Source organism: Hipposideros armiger, unplaced genomic scaffold, assembly GCF_001890085.2.
Source record: "Hipposideros armiger isolate ML-2016 unplaced genomic scaffold, ASM189008v1 scaffold_48, whole genome shotgun sequence".
Lineage (NCBI taxonomy): Eukaryota > Metazoa > Chordata > Mammalia > Chiroptera > Hipposideridae > Hipposideros > Hipposideros armiger.
This window is the reverse complement of record NW_017731398.1, coordinates 4,422,080-4,436,846: the sequence shown is the minus strand read 5'-3', so window position 1 is coordinate 4,436,846 and position 14,767 is coordinate 4,422,080. Positions and strand designations below refer to the sequence as shown.

Below are 14,767 nucleotides of genomic sequence, written 5' to 3'. Positions count from 1 at the left end.
TGAGCTGTTGTTCAGCATCTTAGCTGTGGAGGGCAGTGTCACTGGCCCTCACATGTGGGATCCGAACCGGGGCCCTCTGGCATCCCAAGCGAGTTCCCAACCATCGCGCCACTCGGCCGGCCCTTCAGGGTCATTCTTAACAAAGGAAAAGTGTGTCCCGTCACTTGAGAGTTGCTGTAAGCAGGAATGGATAGAGAACTCAGAGCCAAGTGAGGTATGGGTCGCACGTAGCTGGCTGGGCTCTTGTAGCAGATGAGAGCTTATGGACACTTCTCTCATTATTCATGTTCATGCCATGATCTCTCAAATGTCACAGTATTTAGTGTTAAGTCACAGGCGTCTGGGGTCTGCTGGTCTTCCACCAGTAGCTTTCCCATAGTGTCCACAATATTTAGTTTACATCTCTGTGCGAATTGTGTAGGTGGGATTCAAAGGCTTCCAAATTGCAGCTGAAAAGCAGAACGATGCCGTCTCTATTCGCTATGAAGGACGTGACTACCGGCTGTCCCACGGGTCCGTGGTCATCGCTGCAGTCACCAGCTGCACCAACAACTGTAACCCGTCTGCCATGCTGGCCGCAGGTGGGTGGTGGTGGAGGCAGAGCATGGTGTGGCCTTGCTGGCCGCAGGTGGGTGGTGGTGGAGGCAGAGTGTGGTGTGGCCTTCCCTAAGCAGTCTAGTCTACCTTCCTATCAGACTCACCTCCTGCGCCTCAGATTGTGCGTGAGGATCTGTCTGTGTTTGACAAGGGGACTCTTGAGGTTTTAATTTGGCCTTAAGGGGCCAAAGTTTGATTTGCATTATCAGTTTTGTTTTTATTACATAGGAGGTAAATTAGTATAGCTCACATGTCTGTTAGATTCAGGCCACATCTGCTTATTTGGCTAATGTAGAAGGACAGTTAATTATCAGATCTCTTGATAAGCTACTAGGAGTTTACCATAGCAGTGCTAGATTCCACTGAGAGCGTAAAGTAAAACATTTATGTCAGTGAGATCAACTGTATGTGCATGGTGCAGCTCAGTAATTGTATGAAGTCATAGATAATGTTAAGATGCTATGGTTTATTCTGATCGTGGCATTTAAAGGTTCAGTTAATGATATCTAGTATATGTGTGCATGATATTATATATCCTTTTTTCCATTTGTGTGCATGATGCTGTGCTATCAGGCCGTACCTTAGTAATTTACAATGTAAAGGCTAGTATATCTACTGCAAGTTTTTGTTTTAAATGAAACAAATCAATAGAATAAAGTGGACAAAATAATGATAGGAAATTCATGGGTTTGGACTTTTCCCCTAACATGAATTGGAGATCGACCTGTCTGGTAAACCTTTCTTGCTTCCTACTTGAATGTGAGATCAGGAGGGAGAGACCCCGCCATAACAAGTCATCGTTTGTTTACTGTGCAGGTCTTTTGGCTAAGAAAGCTGTTGAAGCTGGTCTGCATGTTAAACCTTACATAAGAACGAGTTTATCTCCAGGCAGTGGGATGGTTACACATTACCTCAGTTCCAGCGGAGTGTTGCCGTATCTTAGTCAGCTCGGGTAAGTGACAGCTGTCACTCTTTATATTGATACTGATGTTCAACAGTGGTTGAAGCTGCTGGTGAGGGCCTGTCATATGCAAAGACAGAAAACAATGTGCTTAGGTCTCCTTGTTCCCTTGCCATCACCACCCAGTTTCTGAGGCCTTATCCCTCAGCAAACATTTGTGGGGCATTTTCAGTGCGCCAGGCAATGTGTTGGTTACAGAGAAAGAGAGGTCTCTAGTTTCAGGCTGGACAGATAAGACGAACAAGTAAAATCAAGAACAGTGACGGACAGTGTGAGGGATGTGTTGTGTAGTTCAGCTTTCAGAAAAGAATGGAATCTTACATGTTGTATTATTAACTGAGTAAACTGTCTTGAGGTTTTATGAGATTATTGGGCCTATTAAGCATAGATTAAGTTGTCCCTGAACTTTGGGGGAAAAACTTTTACATTTCTTACGTACTCAAAAAATAAATTATGGATGCTGGCTGTTTTCAGTGTATATTTTGGAACATTATCTTAAATTAACCATTAATTCCTTTGCCCCCTGATAAATTGTATGCGTTGGATTTAGAAGAGCAGCTGGAAGTAATTTTGAGGATTACGTGTGTAACTTTTCAGTCCTGTCATCTTGGAGTTTTTGTCAGGGACTTTTCCTGCTTTAATTCATTGAGACGTGAGAGCTGGACTCCTGTCGGAGTACTTACTGCAGTGCCTCTCTGGGACTTTGGTGCTCATGACACCTGACAGTTTAAACCCCTTTGGATGGAGTACAGCATACAGCATTAGGTTTTTTTGAATGGTCATGTTACGTTCCCAGCAAGGGGTAGGTGAGGAATTTCCCCACAGTGTGATAGCTTCCATGTCAGGATCAGCTAAGCGGGAACAGCCTCTGCACCCAGGCCCCCCTCAGTGTATGCAGCACCAGTGGCCTTGATGGCTCAGGAGCTGTGACCTGAGCACACTGATGAAGGCTGATCCTCGTGTAGTGTTCTCGTACGTCCCCCGGTGACAGTGATGGGAATGAGAACTAGCACCTGTCCTTTCTTGACACATGTTGTGATGTTCTGTCAATCACATTTATTTTCTGAAATGCAGATTTGAAATAGTGGGCTATGGATGTTCTACGTGCGTGGGGAATACAGCGCCCTTATCAGAAGCAGTTCTGAATGCAGTGAAGCAGGTACAGAGTGGGATGGGAGACGCGCACGCGGGTTTCCTCAACGGTCTTTCTTTATGATGGACAGTAGATGCTGATGTGTATAGATGGACAGTAGATGCTGATGTGTATATTTCTGCAGTGCTTGCCCCTCTTGGGAAGAGTAACCTGTTCATCTTAAGGGAATCAAAGGATCGTTTTTAGATTCTTGAAGTAATTCCTTCATAATGTAAGGAATTATTTTAGCTTATTTACAAGATGGATAGTTCTATATGTAATAATTGGTAATATGCTTTTTAGTTATCTTGCCCTAAGAAATGTAATATTTGAGGTAGCTGTATATGATTATCCAAATTGGTATCATCTTTTGAATTGAATATATTTGTTTGTATTATTATTTTTTTTCAGGGTGATTTGGTTACTTGTGGAGTTTTATCTGGAAACAAAAGTTTTGAAGGTCGTCTCTGTGATTGCGTTCGTGCCAATTACCTCGCCTCTCCACCCTTAGTGGTAGCGTACGCCATAGCAGGCACAGTGAACATAGACTTCCAGACAGAGCCTCTAGGTATGTTTTCCTTTGTATACACACCTGCACTCACTTCTTTCCCCAAAAGTTGGTAGTTTTGAAATGCTTCTTAAATTATCCGTTCTTTGAATTATTTCAGAAAATCTTACCATAATGCAGTTACTTCTGTATTCATATGAAAAATAGAAAATGTGCAAGTAATTAATAGTTCTTCCAGCTGTATAAGCCTGAAGCAATCACTTGGTTTCTATGATATGTCTTGAAAAAGATGTGAACATCTTGAGGGAGTTATTTTTGATATTAACTCTCTTTAAAATTTTTAACCAGGTACTGACCCTACTGGAAAGAGCGTTTACCTGCATGATATTTGGCCTAGTCAAGAAGAAGTTCATCAGATAGAGGAAGAACATGTTATATTATCCATGTTTAAAGCGTTGAAAGAGAAAATAGAGGTCAGAATCTCACTTGTTTCTTAAATAGTTTAATAGCGTCATTGTTTGTTTCATGCATCTTTTTGAATAGGATAAAAATTTAAATTACATTATTTTGAACACAGTTCTTAATGAGTGATAGTGATTTTGTATCTGGAATCTAATATCTAAGAGATTAGCTTGCGTATTAGAACTGATTTTATTGCTTATTAGAAATATGTAGCAAGCATTTATATTTGGCATCCTGAATATTGGTGCACTTCATAGGACCTGCCAATGTTTGTCACGTTCAAATGATTCAAAATTCAAAAGAAAAAGAGCAAACAATGAAACCTCCCTCCCTCCCTTCCATCCACTTCCCAGCCATCCACTTCTCTTCCTTAGAGGCAGCCAGTGATGTCAACTTCTTAAGTGCCTTCCAGAGATGTTTTGTGCACATGGAAACAAATACATAGACTTTTATGAGAACATAGAATGTAAATATGAGGACAGAAAAAGCATTTATTCATTTAACAAATATTTATTGCACACCTACTATGTGTTTGGCATGTATGGATGAAGAAAAGCCAGACTTCTCATGGGGAGAGGCAGAAAGTGAACAGTACACAGAGTAATTAGGGAAAGTATGTTAAAAAATGAGATGCTCTATGGGAAAATATAGACCAGGGCAAAGAGAACCAGTTGTGCACAATTTGGGGAACAAATTGCAGTTTTATGTAGGATGATTGAAAACACAGCATTTGAGCAAAGTTTTGAAGAAGGTAAACGAGTTTGCCACATGTCTGGAGAAATAGCAGGGCTCTCCAGGCAGAGGGAACAGTGTCGAGGCTGTGAGTAATGAGGGCGGTGTGGCCACAGCACAGGAAATAAAGATGGTGGTAGGAAGTGATGGCTGAGAGACGTGGAGGTCCAGGATCCCTATGGGATCTTAGGCCATTAGGAAAGTTCAATGCTTTACTCTGGGTGAAGTGGGGTGGGAGGCCATTGAGCAGAGGGGTGTCATAACCAAAAGGATGGCTCTTTGTATCGAAAATACAGAGGGTGCTCAAATAATGTGCATACATTTTAAGAAAGGAAAAAACTGGGCCGGCCGAGTGGCACGTTGGTTAATAGCTGGCTTGGGACGCCAGAAGGCCCCGGTTCGGATCCCACATTTGGGCCAGTGACGCTGTGCCCTCTACAGCTAAGATGCTGAACAACAGCTCAACCTGGAGTTGGGCTGCCGTGAGTCGCTGGTGACAGCGTAGGCTGCAGCCTCTGCTGCAGTGGGCTGCCATGGGCTACCGTGTGTAGCCAGCAGCCTGCGTGAGCGGCCAGCAGCCGCCGTGAGCAACCGTCCAGAAGCCGGCGACTGATCTGCCTCGCCCGGGAAGAGCGCAATGATGGTGCCAACTTGGGCCAGTGAAGCAACGTCTTCCACAACTAGACTGAAGAACAAAAGGACAGCAACTTGTCTGTTCCCCTTCCTCCAATTCCCCAATAAAAAAATCTTTAAAAAAGAAAGGAAAAAACTATTGTAATACTCAAAATATACCGATAACAAAAAATGAATACAAGTCATATATATACTCGTTTTTTTGGCGCCCGCGGTGTATTGGGGAGACAGGGTTGTAGAAGAAGGACTGAAGCAGGAAGACCCGTTGTAGTGCAGATGGCAGGGACCGGTGGGGTGGCAGTGGGCTGGTGAGGCTTGAATATAGTTTGAAGGCAGGACTGATTGACATAGGACAATTATAACAAATACCGGGAGTGCCAAAAAAATGTATACACATTTTAAGAGATGTTAACACTTTAGTTAATGTTGCTCAAGCAGTAGTTCACCATAATCAGAAGTGTCTGGACACTGATGGTAACCACTTTGAGCACCTCTTGTAATTGCAGAAGTCAAATGTGACTTGTATTCATCTTTTGTTATCGGTATATATTGAGTATTACAATTTTAATAGTTTTCCTTAAAATGTATATACATTTTTTGGGCACCCTTTGTATATTCAAAAAGAGCAGAGGTTATTCCCCCAGGGTCAGACTTTTAAAGATCACACTTCATCTTTCTTTAGGGACACGTGTAGATCTTTCTAAATTCTTTAGCTTTTTTTGGGTTCTTTAAAGTCTTTTATGTTCAGTTTACGCTGAAACTTAACTCTTAGGGTGTTCCTGAAAATCTGGTGTGCCGGAATTTAATAATCAAATCCTTATTCATTCTGTCCAAAAATGTCGTTTTTTAGGATGCACCCTCAGCTTTCTCTCCAAATGAATAAGACTTTTTTTTCATTCTAACCTAAGTGCTATTTATCCCCTTGATTATTTTCATAATCCTCTTTTTCTCACTCCGGTTTCTTTTTCTTTTGGTTTTCAACCCAAACCATATTCACAGATGGGAAATAAACGGTGGAATTCCTTAGAAGCACCGGACTCAGTTTTGTTTCCATGGGAGTTAAAGTCCACTTATATCAGATGTCCTTCATTTTTTGATAAGCTTGTGAGTACGGTTTTACTGTTTGATCTTTAGAGATTGTTAGGAAATAAAAGTCTCTTGAGGAGCTCAGTGCCTTCCACTTCTCTACCTTTCAGACCAAAGAGCCAGTCGCACTGCGGCGGATTGAAAATGCCCACGTCTTACTACACCTGGGAGACTCTGTCACCACAGACCACATATCACCTGCTGGGAGCATCGCCAGGAGTAGTGCTGCGGCCAAGTACTTGACAAACAGAGGGTGTGTGTGCGGGCTCTCAGGGTCTTTGCATCTTCTCTCTCATGCTATGAGGCTCCCACATCCCGTGACAAATGCTGTCACGTGGTTCTAACCATCCTCCCATTGTTGGAGCATGCGATTTAAATGTATGCTTTGTGGTGCTAAACCATGTACGAGCTTGAGGCTTGGCTTGATTCGTAGCGAATCAGAAGACAGTGTTATCTGACATCTGGTTTGTAAGAATACAGGGGGCAGACAGCTTGGAGGCAGTCAGCACATTCTCGATACAGAAAGGGGCAGAGCACGAGAGGGGACAGAGACGAGACCTCAGCTCAGCTGAATGAATTCATGGACCATGTGTGCATCCTGATTTGAATAAGCCAAGAACAAAAGAAGTATGCAGAAAGTCAGGGACATATGGATTTCAGCTGGCTATCTTATACTAAAAAATGGAGATTTCTTTTTGTTCGTTTTGGTTTTGCTTTTTAGTTGTTAAGATAGTATTTTTTAGGAGTCCGTATCTTTTAGAAAAATATGCTAAAACATATAGAGTTAAAATATGACATCGGAGTTTGCTTCATAGTAGTCTAATGGGGGTGATTACAGCAGGAACAGAGTCCATGACTCACTTAGTATCATTTAGTGACAGGTGCCTGAGCGTTCACTGTTCTCTTTGCTCCACTTTTGCACATGCTTGAAATTTCACATCATGAAAAAGTGGTTTTGAATAAGCTTTACAATTCAGTAATATGTGATTGTTCTTCATCTGAACTGAAAACACTTTTGTAACTCTCGTAGTCTTACCCCTCGTGAATTCAACTCTTACGGAGCCCGAAGAGGTAATGATGCCGTGATGACAAGAGGCACTTTTGCAAATATCAAGCTTTTTAATAAGTTTATTGGAAAACCAGCTCCCAAAACAATTCATTTTCCATCAGGACAGACGGTAAGGATGTGTACAAAGTATAAACAGAGGCAGTTGTTAACTAAATCAAAATTTGTACTAAAGATTTTTGTGTTTGTTTTCATCTACAGCTAGATGTATTCGAGGCTGCAGAGCTGTATCAGAAAGAAGGTATCCCACTGATTATTTTAGCAGGAAAGAAATATGGTTCAGGAAATTCAAGAGACTGGGCTGCCAAAGGACCATATTTGCTGGTATTGATTCTTAAATTTTATCTTCTTAAACATCAGAGTTTTAAATAATTCCCTTTGTCAGTAATATCCTATCAAAGTTTATTTTGCTCATTTGGATTTTTTATGCTTATTTGGATCTCATAATATTTGGGGGTCTTTTTAAGTGATTTTATATATTTTCTAGTTGCATTAATACTCTGCTTTTGATTAGAAGAACATTAGTCTTTTCTTACTTGAGGAAATCAATAGAGAAAGGAGAGTCTGTCTTAAACTATGTTTTATAGTAATAATAGCTTGTACCCATTGGTAGTTTTTCTTGCCCCCTTTTCATTTAATTTTCTCTGAGTTGCTCCATCAGGAGTTAACAGACTCAAAGATAGTGGGCCAAATTTCACTTTTATTTTCCCAAACAGTTGATGGTGGTGTCTGGCTGTGTGCCAGGAAAACACTACTCCTGAGACTATTTGTTGAAGAGCAGTAGGGGATCTGCTGGAGAGAACAGTCCTGGGACATGTGCCTGCTGCCACTTCAGAGTCACAAGTGCTTCTCTTTGCAGTGCAGTTGTAAAACGGCCAGCCAGACACAACCTCAGAGCTGTCATAGTCATACAGACTTCATTCTTTTTGAATCTTGACTATTCCCCCCTTAAAGTGTGAATACTCTGAAGAGTTTTAGAAATAAGCCACATTCTCTCATCTTTCTGAGGTAGTAATTAGAAGGATTGTGAATATTATAGGTATAGGTTTTCTTTTTTCTCCCCTCATAGCTGATGATTGTTGGCTGTCCATTCAGTTAGAGATACAGAACTGACTGCAAGGTGTGGATGTGGCTGGGTTTTGTCAGTTAGTGGGCCTTACAATAGGTGATTGGCTGATGTGCTCCCTTTTTCATTGTGAGAGATCTGTATGTCTTATCTATTTCCTTCGAGGCTGTTCAGTTTCTCCCAGGGAGCAGACCCTTTCAGGACACAGGCTTCGACTTACTGCCCGTTTCCAAACCTGTTCTCACCCCAGCCTTCCCTTATGTCCAGTATTTCTTGGTCTAGAGCACCCGTTCTCAACAGGCTGATGGCACTCCCAGGGCAAAAATTAGTTCTTGGGTGGTAAAAAAAAAGCTTCCTCTTATGTATAAAGTACCAAAATACAAACGCGTATAGCACATCAACAGGTATGCAGTATATTTGTGGGTTTAAATTTTCGGGGGTGGGCAGTGAGGAAGAAGATGTGATTGGGGGAATGTCTAAAAAAGGCTCCTTGGGGGACAATGATTTTTTTAAAAAAACAGTTGAAAAACATGGGTCTCTGGAGAATAAGCCTTTATCTTCTGGAGTGGAGACTGAGCTGGAGCTCTTCTGTTGTTCATGGGTTCTAACCAGCGTCCAGTGTCTTGGGAAGCTTGGGCCTCTTATAGGTTCCCTGCTACACATTGACTAGGCCTTCTTGGTGTTACTCTCGAGGCTCAGGTGATCACTCCGAACCTGTCTGCCAAGTCCGCCGCCTGCCCCCTCCTCTAAATACTTATGCAATTTGCTTCTCCTGGATAGTTATGGGGCTATACTTCCTCTATCCCTTGATTTTACTGGCATTTCAAGAGGGCGTGTTGATTAACACAAACATGAGCTCCACCATGATTCAACAGAAAGCCTGCTAAGCCCCACTGATAGAGCCCTTACTGTGTGGCCTAAGGGCAGATAGAAGACGTCAGGAAGCTACTCACGTACAGGAAACTCTAGAAGACTTCTGTAAATTGGTACAACACTGACCTTTAGTATGGATTATTAGGTTAAAAGTTTCTACAGAGGGGCCGGCCGAGTGACATGTTGGTTGAGAGTTGGCTTGGGACGCCGGCTCTGAGCGGCAGGGTCCTGGTTCAGATCCCACATGAGGGCCTGTGATGCTGTGCCCTCTACAGCTAAGATGGTGGACAGCAGCTTGTCCTGGAGCTGGGCTGCCATGAGTCGCCAGCGATGGCGAAGGCTACAGCCCCTGCTGCAGTGGGCTCCTATGAGCTACCGTGAGCGGCCGGCAGCTGGCGCCGTGAGCCGCCGTTGGCGGCCGTCCAATGACTGGCAGGTGACTGCCTCGCCCGGGAAGAGCACAATGGTGGTGCCAACATGGGCCAGTGAGGCAGTGTCCTCTGCAGCTGGACTGGAGAACAAAAGAACGGCGACGTCTCTGTTCCCCTTCCTCAGTTCCCCAATAAAATCTTAAAAAAAAAAAAAGTTTCTACAGGAAGACCAAAAGTAGAATTTTTTTCTTTTTTTTTTTTTTTTTTCTAAGATTTTTTTTTTTTATTGGGGAATTGGGGGGATGGGAACAGTGCTGGGGAATTGGGGGAAGGGGAACAGACAAGTTGCTGTCGTTTTGCTCTTCAGTCTAGTTGTGGAGGACGTTGCTTCACTGGCCCAAGTTGGCACCATCATTGCGCTCTTCCCGGGTGAGGCAGACCAGTCGCCGGCTTCTGGATGGCCGCTCACTGCGGCTGCTGGCCGCTCACGCTGGCTGCTGGCTACATACGGTAGCCCATGGCAACCCACTGCCACAGGGACTGCAGCCTAGGCCGTCGCTGGCGACTCATGGCAGCCCAGCTCCAGGTTGAGCTGTTGTTCAGCATCTTAGCTGTAGAGGGCAGTGTCACTGGCCCTCATATGTGGGATCCGATCCGGGGCCCTCTGGCATCCCAAACGAGTTCTTAACCATCGCACCACTCGGCCGGCCCAGAATTTTTTTCTTTAAAATGCTGAATAAAGCAACTTTCAGAGATGATTGGAGTAAATAAAATGCACATTTGTTACAGGGTGTGAAAGCTGTTTTGGCTGAAAGTTATGAAAAAATTCATAAAGATCATTTGATCGGAATGGGCATAGCCCCACTTCAGTTCCTTCCGGGAGAAAGTGCAGATTCCTTGGGCCTCTCCGGCAGAGAAACATTTTCTTTAACATTTCCTGAAGAACTGTCTCCTGGAGTGACGTTAAGTATAAAGGTATTTCTAAAATTCTCAGATACATGGTTGTGTGCTGTATTTTCCCATGGGTGGTTATAAGTTGAATAAAAGCAATTACTGTAAATTGCATACTGACGTCAGGTGTGACATAAACTGTAGTTTAAGATGGCTGTTTCCTGTGTTAACACAGTTCTATGAGGAAAAGTAGAGCACACTGGACACTAGTCCAGAAAAGGGAAGACATGGACAGTCACGTGTCAGCTGCCTTTTCCTGGCTGGCAGCTCTTTCTTTTCTGATATACTTTTGATCCAGGCATATGCACCGCTCCAAAGACACTGCAGAGTCGAGCATTCACGGTTAGAAGAACACAGACTTACACTAAGAAAAAAAGGAAAAGAGTAACTGATATAAATGCAATACATATTTAATAAAGTGAACATAAGTAGTATGACTTTCCTGATTCATAAGTCAGAATATAAATTGCTTGATTTGGTGTTCTAGATAGTATAATATTACCATTCAGAATTAGGGATGAAAATACCCGTTTTCCTCCTTAGCTGTGAAGCCCGTGGTTAGATATCTCAGATGGTTTTCAAGCAGGGGAAAGGCTTCTCAGAGAGAATATGTGGCCAGTGTAATCACTGGCTGTGAGGACAGATGGTCTTGACGGCTTTGAAGATGTTACCACTCACGGGAGATATTTCTGTTTGTTTAAAGACAAGCACTGGAAAAGTGTTCAGCGTGACCGCTTCATTTGAAAATGATGTGGAAATAACATTGTTCAAACATGGAGGATTATTAAACTTTGTGGCCCGAAAATTCTCATAGTGTCTGCTCACCGTGGATACTTGCCTAGCTGGTTACTGCAAACAAAACCTTTTGTACTGGACCCAGGCATTGTCCCCAGGAGCTGCCGACAGGCCGGATGCTCATGCATCTCATCCACGGATGTAAATGACTGTGAATCAACGTCGTGACAGAATGAAATCTTGATTCTACATAATACATGAATGGTGCTATTAACATTGCTAAAAACGCGTGTGGCGTGTGTTGCGGAAGAGACCTGTAAGTATGAGGGGTATTTTATCAGACCATTTTGTAAATAAAGGCAGAATTTGAACTTGTGTTGAAGATTCTTATACGAATAACCTCCCTGAAGTTGTCTGTTTAGTTTTGCACCTATAAAACTGTATACTACTGTTTGTTGGTTTAAGTAGGAGATTAAAAGAAGCCAGATTAGGCCCTGAAATTGTGGGAGTTGCAATCTGATTGATAGGTGGACTTTCAGATAGATGAATTCCTTTTCAGAACTGTGCTGGATATAGTTGGCATTCTTAGTTTGTAGCATAAGCCAGGATTCCCCTGTGTCCGTCTGACTGCAGGAGATAGGACAGGACCTGCCTCAGACACAATCATTCTGTCTAGTTCAACAAGGTTTCCTCCACTTCTGAAGACAGACCATGACAGAACACAACCGATGCCGTAACACCACGTATTAACAGCTGGCATCGTCTTAACTGGGTTATGTTCTTTTTCTCACCTGTATGGTACTATAACTCCCTGTAACCTGGCATCGGTAACCAAAAGTTCACACTCATTTTGAGTTGCTAAAGAGAACTTTATTTAATCATTAAACACTAAAATGGTTTCTTCTAGACTTTTAAGTTATCCATCCTCCATTATATGGTTGCTCAACCCTAAGCATTTTCAAATGTTGGTTATTTCTTTATTTAGATTGATTTCCTGTCATTTTGAGTCATTATTTTACCAGAGGTGCATGATTCTATTAATGGTGTTACATTTTTGTTTTAACCAAAGCTGCCCATCAGGATAAAACGCTGTTGTTGCTGAGCACCGTATTTTCTCTAGATGTATGTCTGTTTACCACCTCGAATCTCTGTCAACAAGAAGTTGGGCAACTTCTAATCTGGATAATTAAGTCCAGAAAGGCCTATGCCCTTTTTTTATAGAGAAATGAAACTTAGCAGGCAAAAGGTTAATTGTAGGGATTTTTTTCACAAGAAGATCTTTATGTGACCAAATTAAGTTACTGCAATTCAGAATTAGCTCACATTGCACAGTATACAGAATGATTTGTTTTAAGCTAAAATGCTGAAACTACCAAACCAGTGGGTGAGGACCACTGAGACCTTTGCACATAATCAGTCTCACAATCTTTTGAAAATATTCTACAGATAATGTTTAGACAATTAGATGGGCAAAATGATTTGACAAAAATGATTTCCCCTTTTTATTTAAATCATTAATAAATGTTTTCTGTGGTACTTTAAAATCATACTGTGTTCTTGATATTTTTGTTATGGTGTATCTGTCAGTGCATGTATTTTTAATGTACATGAAATTTACATGAAAACATGAGTTACGGATGGAGCATTTCTAAGTGGAATGTTAAAATACCTGTGACACGCTTTGAAGAAATGATAGTTTCATATGGTGGGGGGGGTTGGGGGGGCATTGGTATTATTTGTAAGCATACTATAATACATAGCCTGTGGGCAGAGGCATGGGCACCATCACAAACAGCTGACCTAGAGATGAAGGTGATAAAGCCAGCTAGCTAGGAATTAAGCACTTAAATTTCTAGTCTACCTTGTCCAGTAGTAGTACAAGCAAACTTTGTATTTCAGGAGCAGACTCAAGGTTTTCTTAATCTCTCGTTCATATACAATGAACCAAAAAGCCTGATGAGCATGGTTATCAGTTGGGGAGGGCAGTTGTGGATGTGTGTCGCGGCGTGTACCTTATAATTCTGCCTCTAGCCAAATACTGTGTTTGCAGAAACGTGGCATCTGTTGGTTGTATTGTTTTATTTATCGCCTTTGTTAATTAGATCTGGATATTTTGTGTTTAAAAAACAAATATTGCAGGAAGGAGTTTAATGGTTACAGAAGAAAAGAAAAGCAGTGCTATAAACTTTGAGTACATTATACTCCATGCAGTTGCCATATTTCATGCCTTTGGGTTTTGTTACTCTTGTAAAATGAAACCAGTGGAAATGTCATCCAGCCACTGAATTGCCATTATTATACCTGAAAAGTTTCCAGGATGACAGTTACCATCATTTCCTGTTTTGTCTCCAGATATTCAAGGTGACATTTGAATGAGCAGTATCAGAATCCCTTCAACCAGTTTGCTCAGTTTTTCACTGGTGATCAGACTTCAGTGGTACCAAAGGGGGAAAGTGCAGCTAAGACCTAAATCAGTCCACGTCATTTGCATATACTCATATGTGGTAACAGTGCTGTGTGCATCACCTTGTCAGTGATGCGTGCATGACAGGACAGGGAGAAGTTATTTGACTGACATTTTTCTGTGGTTGAATTACAAGACACCTTTTCTTTGTGCCTTTTGATTTAGGAGAAGGTACTAAGATTCTGGGTGTTGACTCTGTCTTAGTTTGATCTGGAGTAATAGAGAGGGAAAGGAGATGGACTTAAGCTTCTTCACGGCCTTCACCTAAATTGTGAGAGTGCCCGTGTTTCTATCAATTTTACATATAACATGTATCTCACTTAAGTACCTACAAATCATTGTCAATTATTTAAAGCCAACCAAACAGTGTAACAGTTTTAAGTTCAATGTTAAGTATTGTATAGAAATATATTGGAGGCAAAGTTCAATTGATGACAATTGTGTATATGTTATTGATGCTGTAAATTATTTTTAATAAAGAAAATTGTATTATCACACATTTGACTTATTAGAAAGTATTTTGTAGTAATTGAACATAAAATACTGTAACTTAAAAAGAGATAGGATGACATGCAGAAATTTATCTGCAAACACGTTATCTAAATGTTCAGACATGAGTTACTCCCAATATGATCGCCAAAATGTGTACTGTGGTCATTCTTGTCCCTATGCTCAGCTGGTCCTTTCTGTTCTAGGGCTAGTGGGAATGAAAACCAAGGTAAGTTCTGAAAGACGGATCGCCCTAAGGGAACAAGTAAAGTTGAACACAATTCAAGGGTAGTTCCAACAGGCCGTAAATTCATGGAGTCACGTTTTGGAGTTGAAAAGACTAATCTCTCACCCAAAGCAGGATCCCTTGTACAGACAGCATCTAACTAGGAGAACTTTTCTTGATTGTTCAAGAGATGGAGACACCCTGTTGACTGAAGTTGGAGTGTAAGTTACTTTCGAGCTGCAGTCAGCCTGCTGGGAGCTTACACCTACTGGTTCTGCCTGTCCCTAATTTGTCTTTGCCTCTTAAAGCACTTTGGTACAACCAAGCATTAAGTGCATATTTAATGAATATATCGGACCCTTCTCCAGTCGCCCTGCATATAAGCTTCATGTAGGAGACCTTTTAGTAAGAAGGT

At 41.8% G+C, this 14,767-nt stretch overlaps 1 protein-coding gene across 1 annotated transcript in view; it reads left to right on the top strand.

Annotated features, from left to right (window-relative positions):
* The window catches only part of IREB2 (iron responsive element binding protein 2), a 42,051-nt gene extending 27,917 nt beyond the window's left edge, over positions 1–14,134 (top strand). Inside the window, exons 12-22 of the mRNA XM_019640212.1 lie at positions 422–581; positions 1,414–1,549; positions 2,633–2,717; positions 3,102–3,258; positions 3,547–3,671; positions 6,025–6,129; positions 6,222–6,364; positions 7,142–7,289; positions 7,379–7,501; positions 10,277–10,462; positions 11,142–14,134. Of these exons, the coding sequence (XP_019495757.1) occupies positions 422–581; positions 1,414–1,549; positions 2,633–2,717; positions 3,102–3,258; positions 3,547–3,671; positions 6,025–6,129; positions 6,222–6,364; positions 7,142–7,289; positions 7,379–7,501; positions 10,277–10,462; positions 11,142–11,252 (1,479 nt within the window). The 3' untranslated portion in view covers positions 11,253–14,134. The remainder of the gene's footprint in view (positions 1–421; positions 582–1,413; positions 1,550–2,632; positions 2,718–3,101; positions 3,259–3,546; positions 3,672–6,024; positions 6,130–6,221; positions 6,365–7,141; positions 7,290–7,378; positions 7,502–10,276; positions 10,463–11,141) is intronic.
* The last annotated feature ends 633 nt before the right edge of the window (positions 14,135–14,767 follow it).